Genomic DNA, 11,672 nt, shown 5'->3' on the forward strand with positions numbered 1-11,672 from the left:
GTATAACAGATATTTATGTTGTTGTAAGAAACTCTAGGGTTCCCTGAAATTTCTGGAAGACCTACCATTCTTGTTGTGGTATCAACGCCAGTCAGTGGTAACTACTTCTTATGGTCTAGAAAAAGAACCTTTTAGCAGCACGATTCCTTGGGAAGTTTTGAAGCATTTAATATTGTGATGACTATTAAGATATGAGTGGAAGTATTACAGAGCTCTGCGAAATCCTGTGTCGTGTAACGCTTTTCCTTGACACAAAAATCCCTAGCATGGAGGACACTTGTAACCTCGAAATCCAACCAGCATGTGCAGTCAGTTCGTCTGCAGCGTTATTTTGCAGCTGCTGGGGCAGCTTAGCTAAGAAGATGTATCTAAAGATCCCTAGTCAAAGCCCATCGACCGATCATCTCCTGCACACGCATTACCATTTTTGTTGCTGAGCCGTGTTGAAGTTCTATACTGTGAAACATCTCATCTAATCTTTGTCGACCGTTTGGATTTCCATGCTTAAGGATTGCTTTTTTGAGGTGTCATGATGTTCAGAAACATCGATCGTAAACATACTAGGTGCCACGATATATTAGAAGCTGTAATATACAAAGTTGCAAAAAAAAATCGCAGATAATAAAAAATTACAGCAAGTGGTGCAAACGAATTATACAGTAATATATCGGGGGACACATTTAAAGTTTATTGTTTAGAGAACCAGAACATGTTAGGCTAACCACCCAAAATGGAGTGACAATTCATTTTTCATTACATCAATAAAATTCAAACCACTCAAATCGGAAGATATGGATGGATGAGATTGAAGACATATTTGGGAGTTGTAGATTTGCTGAGAAACGTTTTATCTAAGTCGACCAGTAGTTTTGAGAGATTTATATCACGGCATACTTATTCGTGGTCTGGTGCGGATGCGTGACAGATCGCCTCCAGCTATTGTAGGTCCAATAAACTAATAAGATGAATACTGATGTCGAAGATTTACACAATTTTTTAGGGTATCTGTGTACAGCTTTAATAACCACGTTGGTTGAGTCAAACTATTTTTAAATAAATAGTTGGAGTGTCAATTTTCGCATACTCAAGACGTCAATGGACCTCAGTATAAGCTCCAGATGGCTTATGTACAATTTGCGAAGAATTAGTTGAGATTATTCATACGACTAGTTTCAGCTATGTATTCTGTAGTAGAAGCAGATGGATTTTTATCATAGTCCGGATAATTTCTGCCTTCTTATTACTTTATTTATAAAGTTAGCTGTGCTCCAGAGCGCACTTGAACACTCATTTAAGCTCAGTCATGAAGCATACCTTTGGTTGAGAATTCTAGGAATTTATGGGTAAAAGACACCTTTTCAGATGCCATTGAACCTTATTTTCATGAATATTCTGTTCTTGGAACTACCCTTCATCTAAAGTGCTTCATGACACTTCCATCTTGTACTTTCAAAAAAACTTGACCTATCCTTCGAGAACTAGAACGTCTCACACCAATTTACTAATAATTTGTTTACTTTAGAGTTTGACAAATACCTATGTTTTCATCTGAAGCTACTTGTGTTAAGATATCATTGAACAAAGATTCGCGTTAAGTCAAACTTCTGTTCCACTCAACCATTTAAGCTGTATATACATTATGGATTTGGGAGACACTTATGAAGAAAGTGATAAGTTAACGATTATGCCTCTGTAAGTATTTTACCCATTCTTACTACAGCCAAATTTCTTTTCCCCTAAAAGTCTGCTAGTTTAATTGATAATGTCTTTGTACATACTAGTATGTACAAAGACACTACTACTATACATAGTAGTTGTTAAAGTCGTAGTTTTAAATATTTTAACCTTATTTCTGCAGGATGCCGAATTAATTTTCACGTGATTTTCGTGACTAGGGGCTAAAGACTCCAAATGATGTTGTTCAGGCTATTCTTAATCACTCAAGTGCATCCACTATATTTTTTCCCTTATATTACAAGCTCCTCAGTTATCCTTATTGATCCGCGAACTTGCACTTCTGAAGTTCTATCTTCTACGCCAAGTTTTTCCTATTGCCAATGATAGTATTGGTACTTCTACGCTCATGTTTTTCTCACAATCTCATTTAGATGTACTGAATTTATGTGACCACCACCAACTATAAGTATACAGGTATTCCTTCATTAGGGAGATTACTTATACTAACAATCATTGCATCTGACGATCCCTCAGTTTTCCAGTTGCACTGGTGCATGCAAGATGCGAAAATTATTCCGGAGTTTACTACGTTTATTATAATAAGCGTAGTAAATTTCTAGGCCCAACTAATTATAACTAGTTGGACTTGGACGTGTTAAACGAGAAGTGCTCTGTAAGCAAAAGCTTACGAATAAATAGATCTTTAGAAGGGAAGGGATTCTTAGAAAATCGTGTTTTTGTACAGATTATCGAGCAACCTTGAGCATTAACCGTAGAAATTGTGAGACTTCGTCGATGAAAACAAAGACATTGAAAGTTTGAAGTAAACTTAACATTAATTTTGACAGAACGCAACCAAAACTGGGTTGATTCTTAGTTTTGTGCTACATTTATCGAAAAATTTGATGGGATCGTCCCAAAATTGATGAATTTTGTCTAAAAGTTTGGAGCTTAAAAACCTAGACCAATGCACGTGTCAGGTTTTGCTCTGTGTTTATTGAATTAGATAGCTCCACTTGTGTGAAGTAATAGCAGTAATGCGAAATATTTCATTGGTTTAACACGAGGATTGTTGATTTAAAACTGTTTACTTTCGATCTGCTTGGCAGTGGGACTGTTCTTGATGCTTCCACTTCTCCATATCTAATATCTTACTTCATACCCCTTGCAGGCTTGAAGAAATATGGAGGTTTATCTGACTCATAGTCATATATAAAATTAATATTCCAGTCTCCTTAATATCCGAGGGCAATAAATCATTGCCCTTAGTTTCACATCTAAATCACTGGTAAACGTCCTATTTATTCCGTAACCAAGATATTTATCTGATACTGTCTTTTAGCGTGAAGTCATTAACAAATTTATTTTGTAAACAAAGTATACAGCATTCATTACAGCATAAACTTGCAGTCCCATGGAGTAGTTTTTTGTGGCCTCCAAATGCCGTGGTACGGCCGAGAGTGATGAAAGTTAGCTCTCCCTCTCGAAATGCTTTCACATGGCCACGTGCATACAACCACTACCAAGGAAGTCCTGCTCACTTCCTTCTCGCGGCGGGGGTATTTTTTTTACGAAATTGAGAGAACGAAAAGCGAATGTCCGGCGCTTTAACCGGGTTGGTGGACACGGAGATTCCACCTAGGGAAGTTGGAAAACCCTGATTCCAAACCATTAGTGCACATGGGCTCCAGTATCCTGAAGTAATAAATAGCATATGAACCAGTCGTTGGTCACCGGCTACCATAGGACTGCATCTCCTGACGTTGCTCCACTGCCTTGTGGATTAGACCTTAAGATCAAAGACTCCGGGTGTGGCTCCTAAGAAAGCCACCTGCTTCAATTCGGGCACATGGGTAGTATCCCAGCCCTCACACAAATCGAATGATTTATGTGGCGCATATCTGTTTGGTGCCTCCTTGTACCAATCTATTGTCTCTAGCTTCCCGTCGATAAGGAGTATGGCCGAGAAATTTCCAGCTACTCATCTGTCACCTGAATAAACCTTGTTTACCCTTCATATCTACTGGTGTCATTGCAATTTATTTTGTAATCGACTCATGACTTCTACATATGATGTATTATGTGAACACTGTATGCTAATGATATTTGACAGTTCTCTCTAGTTTGACTTGTTTGAACCATAGATCTCTTCATTAGAAAATTACAAACTCTCCGTAAAAGCAGGGCTTAGTACTCGAGGTTATTGAGCTTCCTTGGCGTCAAGTACGATTCGACAGGATCTTAATTGTTCGCATCACTATTTTTTTACTCTTATTCAGAAAGTAAAGGCAAGAGTTCAGATGACTGTGTTGGCTAAATTTTTTAATAGACGTCTGAGCTAAATAACTTACTAGCTCACCGTAACGTTAACATTTAAGTAAAATTAATGAGAAATAAGATTAATGTAATTGTTATTTATTGGACTCATTTAGAAAGGCTTCTGGTAAATTTCATTAGCCCTTACTTTATCCTTTAATTTACTATTTCAGTGGGGCTGGTCAAGAAGTTGGAAGGTCATGTATACTGTTAACATTTAAAGGGAAGAAGATAATTGTAAGGTGTTCCATTGTCTTTTATAAATATATGTTCACAGCTGGATTGTGGTATACATCCTGGCTTACGCAACAGAGAAAGCCTGCCATTCATTGATGCAATCCCGGATATCCAAACGACAGACCTTATTTTAATTAGTCAGTAAGTAACTTAATCTCAATGCAATATGCATAGCTTTCATCTTGATCACTGTGGAGGGCTTCCACATTTGCTTTTAAAGACTGGAGCTAAGTCAAAATGTTACATGACACACGCAACGAAAGCCATTTATCGTTATTTGCTTGCTGACTTTGTTCGTGTTAGGTGAGCTTCTAATACACTAAAGATATTCCACTGGTTAGCAATTCTGGTGGCCTACCGGATCAATTATTGTACAGTGATCGAGACATAGTAGCTAGCTTAGACCATATTGATACCATAGATTTTCACCAAGAACTTGAAGTTAACGGGATAAAGTTTTCTGCCTATCATGCTGGACATGTGTTAGGTGCAGCGATGTTTCTAATAGAAATTGCTGGTGTAAAAGTTCGTCCTCCTTTACAGATAACTTTCATAGAGTCCATCTAGATTTTATATACTGGAGATTTCAGCCGACAAGAAGATAGACATTTAATGTGTGCTGAAATTCCGCCTATACGCCCAGACGTTCTGATAACCGAAGCTACTTATGGTATCCATATCCATGACAAACGAGAAGAAAGAGAAGCTAGGTTTACTAGCTTAGTTCACGATATTGTCACTCGTGGAGGGCGCTGTTTGATTCCAGCATTCGCACTTGGCAGAGCCCAAGAATTAATGTTGATTCTTGATGAATATTGGGACAATCATCCAGAACTGCACGACATACCCATTTATTATGCCAGTCAGCTCGCACGGAAATGTATGGCAGTTTACCAAACGTATATTTATGCCATGAACGAACGAATTCGCAACCAGTTAGCAAACAACAATCCATTCTGTTTCCGACACATATCCAATTTAAAGGTAGATGAGTAGTATCAAAGCATTTTATAATTAACACTTGTCTTCGTAGAGTATTGAACATTTTGACGATTCTGGTCCATGTGTGGTTATGGCCAGTCCTGGAATGTTGCAATCTGGTCTTAGTCGAGAGCTATTTGAGAATTGGTGCACAGACAAACGTAATGGAGTAATTATTGCAGGCTATTGTGTCGAGGGTACTCTGGCGAAACAAATTTTATCTCTACCGACTGAAGTACCTACAATGTCAGGTCAAATGTTACCACTGAAATGTTCAGTAGATTATATTAGTTTCTCTGCTCATACTGACTATCAACAGACGAGTGCATTTATCAGAGAATTAAAACCAAGCTATGTCGTAAGTTATGTAATATGTTAATGCAAGTATTTCATCTTCTTTACGACTTTCCTTAAAATATGTGTAATTTTAATATTAGTCATTGAACATTATGCTATTTTTTATTTAGTGGTAAACTTATTGCTTGCTTTTTTGACAAATTATAATAACCTTCCAACTATCACAATGCTAGGAAATTAAATATGTAGTTATCAAGTTTCAGTTTTGAGACTGTCCTGATTAATCTGACTTTGGTTGCTGACTCGCTTCACATTCAGCCTCACGACTATGAACTTCGTTAAATTCTCGTTGTTCATATAATAAGTAAATTAATAACACTTTACAGTACGTTTAGTATCGAAGTGGGTTTTACACTGAAATGGTTGTGCCAAAAATATCTAAATATATTTTGGATGAAAAAGTCGCTTTTGTTGTATTTTTATCTAGATGGCTTATAGGTGTTTATTTAAATTTTATAGATTAGTTAGTGAGGATTTTCAAACCATTGAAACAAATGATTTAAAATCCTGATTGACATATCTTAAAATCTACAACACCAACTCTATATGTTTCTGTATGTACTAGATACATTCTTTATCAGTTTAATGTAGAGTTGTCAGTTGGTGTTTGATGTACTCATTTTTTCAACTACGGATTCAAACTACCATTCCTTTACAAAAACTGAGGAAACCGGCTGACACTAATACTGTTCACAAAATAGGTATAATTCACAGTGAAGGTCATGGATCGTTTCTAGTTTATCGAAATGTATAACTGTTTTTTTCATTTTTATGTTTATTCACTGTTGTTTTTATGTCGTACTTTTGTGTAGTAGTTTAAAACACGAAGATTTAAGTAATGCAATGTCCCCCTAGGCCCTGCATTGTACTAGTCGTTTCTTTATTTCAGTGTCTTAAAACTTTCTCTTTTAGGTATTAGTACACGGAGAACAAAACGAAATGTTACGGTTATGTGGGGCTTTACAAAGGGAGTATGAAGATGATGAAACATGTAGACTGGAAATATTTACACCTAAAAACTGTGTCCCTGTTAATCTACGTTTTCGTGGTGAGAAAGTTGCTAAAATTTTGGGCAGTCTTGCCCATAGTGCTCCTAAAGAAGGTCAAACTATTTCAGGAGTACTTGTAAAGAAAAATTTCGCATATCATATTTTAACACCTGGTGAATTACCGAGTAAGTAATTTCATATTGTTTCTGTGTTAATGATCTCGTGAAAGTTAAAATTTGGAACGCATCTCGAAAGCCTCTACGGCTTTGATGTACATCCTACTGATAATATCAAGAGGTATTTACCACTCCCCTTTGAATAACCATTAACAGATAATTTATTTCTGTTTTCCCCTTGGTTTATTGTTGGTGTATCATACTTTGGATATCGTTCATTAACTGACATACTTGACCTTCAGTTTTAAGTCTCAGTATGTATAATCTAATCTAGACAGCTAAATATTGCTGGTAGCTTTCACTTGAAAAGTGTGGTTTCGAATTTAGTACAGTAGTTTTATACGGTTTTTGAGATGTAGTTGAACACAGGAGTAAATGTCTAAATGATTGGATTAAAAAAGAAATGTTTCTTCGCTCAACTTGTATTTTTTTTATTATATTTAGCATTAATTAGTGAATATGTTAGAGAAATAGTGTATCTCTTTGTGTCTACTATGTCATGTTTTCCCTATTTTTCCTTAGCATACACTGAACTAGCTACAACTGTAGTAAATCAAGTCATTTCTATTCCATTTACTGGTAGTGCTAATCTTTTGAAATTTCATTTGGCTTTACTTGCTGGTAGCGTGGAAACGGTATCTCAAAAATCAGATAATGTACAATATCGTGTATTTGATGCAATTAATATTACTTGGCGACCACAACAGATAACTGTGGAAGTAAGTTATATATATGGTCAAAGTGAGTTGCAGTTTGTCAGGGTTTGAAGATAGACACACTCGGGTTTATTAAATATAGCAGACCACTTTTAAGATTTAGATTCAATTCATTAGACGAATCAAACTTCGCATAATAAGTTGCTTAGATATTCTGTACATAAATTTTTATGTTATTTTTTTGTAAAAAAAAAACTACGTAGTAGTACTTCGTTGTTTAATTATGAATATTCATCCTTTACATTTCGATCTCAGTGGCAATCCAATCCTACAAGTGACATGTATGCGGATGCTGTACAGAATGTTATTTTACGTGCTGCTATGCAAGGAATGCCTCCTAGAGGTGAGTATTTTTACTATTTCTTTTGGGGTTTTTGGTACATGGGACTAATAGTATGATCTCTCGGCGTTGTATAATAAGGTTTATTTTAATTTGTGGCTTACATAATTGAATCTTAAAATCATTGATTTCAAAAGAAATCAAGTACATTTCATGTTTATCTTGAATTTCTTGTCGACTGTTTACTTAAAAGACGAATGAGTAGTAGAAACGAGACTGAAATTGAGGAACTGAGAAAACGAGATTACGTCTGAAAAGAAACATTTTCTCATTTTGCTAAAAGCTTCATGCTACCGATTATCACTCCACAGTAAACTGTGTTCAAAAAGCTCGTAGTTATCCAAATCAAAGAAATATATAGCCATAAATTTATGTTATATGGTTGAATATTCCAAGAATTTTCTTACTCTATTTAGATAATATTAAACATTAGGCTAATTAATGGGTTAAAAGTATACCATACTGATGAACTAGTCACATCTAAGATAGGGCCTTTTGAGTGTGTATCTTATTAAGGACTGTGTAAAATTGCCTTATATCTAGTTCCTAAAGTTGATAAAAATGTCTTCTGTGCAACCAGACTGTGAAGCTACAGGATCGTATTGGAAAGTACTTTATGTGATTCAATTCATAGTCAAAGATATTTGTGTGAATGAAAGGTATTCTCCTGCTCTAATGCTGCTGACATTAATCTCAACACATAACCCTTAATATGAACTGTTAAGATATACCTTTTAACTAATTATCTTATTCTTTACTAATCACCGATTAATTTTTAAAATGATGTGGTTTCGTTGACTTATGTATTTATTGTTGTGGAAAGGACTGTGCAACTTTTCGAATGTTCCGTTCTTTTTTCAACAAAAATCATATCTTCCTTTTTTCTTTAACTGCACTTAGGTTTACCTCATCTTATTGAACCGAACAAAGAACAATTTCGATCTGCTCTCGAAGTAGCACTTCAAGATGCATTCGGTATTGACTGTTTAGAAGAAGAGATAATTAAGCCTGATGCTAATCATGTTATAGTGCATGTTGATTCTCATGTCGCTGAAGTGAATCTATGCGATTTAGTAAGAAATAATATAATCTTCCCATTTGTTTTGTAAGCTTATTCTAGTCATTTCTTAACTCTGTAATATTATATCTCACTGTTCACCATACGTTGTGTTACGTTAGTTAAACGATTTACCCATCGAAAACTCAGTCTATTGTGTACTAACTTACATTTTCCGTAGGCTGATTGGTGCGATTAGTTTAAAAACACTAACTCGGCTTAAATAGGATTTAGAATCTAAAGAAATATTGATACATATTCGTCAGTTCACACTTTGTGGTATCAGTGTAAATCATCTTTGCATTTCATATTGAATATATTACATTTAGTTAAATTTCACAGGTTGAAATCATGAGTCAATTGAAGCTAGACCACCATGGAAAACCTGGAAGCACTGGACGGCCGTTTCGTCCTAGTATGGGACTCCCCAGCAGTGCGTATCCACGAGCCCGCTGCTGAGGAGTCCCATACTAGGACGAAACGGCCGTCCAGTGCTTCCAGGTTTTCCATGGTGGTCTAGCTTCAATTGACTCATGATTTCAACATGTGAAATTTCCTAAAAATCTCCACAAAACTCAGTTAAATGTATGTAAATCTAATTGTCCCATTATCTTCGACTGTTGTAGTTAATTCTTACTTGAGAATGACTGCTAGGTATTTTTACTGACTAGTGGCACCTAAATGTTTTCTCTTTGAAGTTCGTCTTAGTGATATTTAGTCATTCAACTGATTATGTACAGTTATCTAATAGATGATTTTCTTTCATATATCAATGTTAACTGAAGAGTTATCCGAAAAACATTAGTGATAATGAAAACAATAAACAGTTTTTTTATATTAAAACAATGTGCTTACTGCCCATTTCCAATTCTTGTAAGCTTGAAGTAATCCGTAATGGTAGGAAATGCAAATATGAATATCAGTGAGAATTAATACATAGAATATTGTTAAAATGGATGTAATTTATTTCTATCGCAAATAAGTACTAACTAGGAGATATTGAAACCCAGAGAACACTAGGTAACTCTCTTGTTCTATTATGAGGTTCCTCAATAGTGAATACACACAAGAACCATTTGATTTAATGGTTTGTAGATAACGTATTCATCGCGCGAGCTAAAGGTTTTGGGTTCTATCTACGGTGGGGTCGTGGCTTTAGATCGTTGTGAAGTCCATACTCATACGGAATATTCGCCTGGTGCTCCTTCGTTTCCAATGGCTTCCCACTTGATGTCAGTATGTGACGAAAACTGACTTACGTATTTATGCTTTGGCATTCTTTTCGCTCCTCATTATGGTATATTTCAGTGTCAAATTTGGTTTGCAATAATTATTCACGAAAAAATATGCTTTTTAGTCATTTGTACAGCTTTTCTCTCATAAAACGTCTTCAAATTAACAAATATCTGTGACGGGAATCATTTCTCATCTACTTGTTATTGATCTGATAATTAACTAGTTAGTTAATAATATTTATCTTGAACATATGCTGTACATAAGATTTAAGCCTACGTTGTTTGATGAAGTCTCTGGAGACGCTACAAATAGCACCCTCTAACACCAAGTTATGTATATGACTAGTCTTTCAACGAAAAACAGTAGTATTCTTGTCGATCTATTTCAAACCTGTTGTATGGCAACTATGTACATCACGATTACTGTAATCAGTTATTAATATTTATGATAGAACTCATTGTAATAGGATTTTCTTTTAATATTATATTGTAGTCCGTCTCGTGTAAAACTAATCCAAGATTGGAGCATATTCTTCAAGTTATGGTCAATCGATTGAACCACTGTATTTCAGCTATGTGAATACCACTGTGAATTAATTATTTTGTAAATTATAATCTTTTCCACAGAAACTTTTTCTTGTTACAATCATTTTTTTCGAGCCTTTATGCGTAGTCGAAAAATTCAGCTAATTAGAGGGATAGTCTATGAATAAAATTAATCTGACATCTTTAGTGACTATAGTAATATGGCAATCTTATTCACATTTTTTAAAATGATTTAATTACAAATATCGCATGTGATCTGAAGCAACAAGTTTCAACAATGAAGACTAAGTGATAAGGTTAAACCGAGTCACTCTAAAGTGTCAACACTTCTTACTGTATAGATTACTAACTACAATGATCGAGTAATAGAGCTTTCAGATCTCTGTTAGAGTCTGTCTGTGAGATGTTATTCTCACTAGATGTTTTTTTTATTTAGAACGTCGACTCACTTTGTAGTTCTCACTTAGACGAAGTCTTTTGTTATGTATTTCCGATCGTATACTGAACCCAATCCCTAATTCTACAGTCACATACTTCTATAAAATACTGAAGCTACTAACCATATTTTAAATTGAAAACGTGCATAGTTTAAATAATCTGTATTGTGTAGATTAAATTCCAATGGAAACCTAAATTGGAATGTAACTTGTTAAGGAAGTTTCTCTTAAATGATCAATACCTGCTCATAGGTTCAGCATAGTGAAATATAATTTAGACAAGTGACAGCACAAATCCTATTTAATATAACTGACTATAAAATATTCATTAAAACAAGTGTGGGAATATCACCTGAAATTATTTTTATGATAGAAAAAAATGGAAGAACGCATTAACAGTTAAATTGATTGGGCTTAAAATTAGCACTCCAGTAAGGTGAAAACTATAACCTTCATAATTATGTGAATATTAAGCAGTATAGTCTCTATAATGTTCAAGATGTGACAGCTGATCAAACGTACAACCCGGTGTTTCATTAATTACACGTTTGTCTTCATAACAAAGAATGAATTAAAAGCACCAACTTTCAAATAAATTCGAAAGCGGT

At 35.0% G+C, this 11,672-nt stretch overlaps 1 protein-coding gene across 4 annotated transcripts; it reads left to right on the forward strand.

Annotated features, from left to right (window-relative positions):
* Positions 1-1,573: 1,573 nt before the first annotated feature.
* Positions 1,574-10,711, forward strand: CPSF3_1 (Cleavage and polyadenylation specificity factor subunit 3). 4 transcript variants are annotated; one of them, XM_051213441.1, is made up of 12 exons: positions 1,574-1,692; positions 4,167-4,230; positions 4,271-4,371; positions 4,405-4,533; positions 4,572-4,755; positions 4,798-5,214; positions 5,264-5,569; positions 6,481-6,742; positions 7,256-7,452; positions 7,705-7,792; positions 8,690-8,894; positions 10,575-10,711. In XM_051213441.1, the coding sequence occupies exons 1-12, from the start codon at positions 1,685-1,687 to the stop codon at positions 10,636-10,638; spliced, it is 2,025 nt and encodes a 674-aa protein (XP_051069424.1). In that variant the 5' UTR covers positions 1,574-1,684; the 3' UTR covers positions 10,639-10,711. The 4 variants fall into 4 exon arrangements, with proteins under 4 accessions (XP_051069424.1, XP_051069423.1, XP_051069425.1 ...); XM_035733164.2 differs by having other exon boundaries at positions 1,598-1,692; positions 8,690-8,862; XM_051213440.1 differs by having other exon boundaries at positions 4,798-5,569; positions 6,481-7,452; positions 8,690-8,862.
* The last annotated feature ends 961 nt before the right edge of the window (positions 10,712-11,672 follow it).

This window comes from Schistosoma haematobium, chromosome 3 (genome assembly GCF_000699445.3).
Source record: "Schistosoma haematobium chromosome 3, whole genome shotgun sequence".
Taxonomy (NCBI): Eukaryota; Metazoa; Platyhelminthes; class Trematoda; order Strigeidida; family Schistosomatidae; genus Schistosoma; species Schistosoma haematobium.

Excerpts from the sequence above, each read along its gene's own strand:
- CPSF3_1 (XM_051213441.1), top strand. Across the intron at positions 5,570-6,480 it reads AATTAAAACCAAGCTATGTC|GTATTAGTACACGGAGAACA; the intron begins GTAAGTTATGTA and ends TTTCTCTTTTAG. Across the intron at positions 7,453-7,704 it reads CACAACAGATAACTGTGGAA|TGGCAATCCAATCCTACAAG; the intron begins GTAAGTTATATA and ends TTTCGATCTCAG.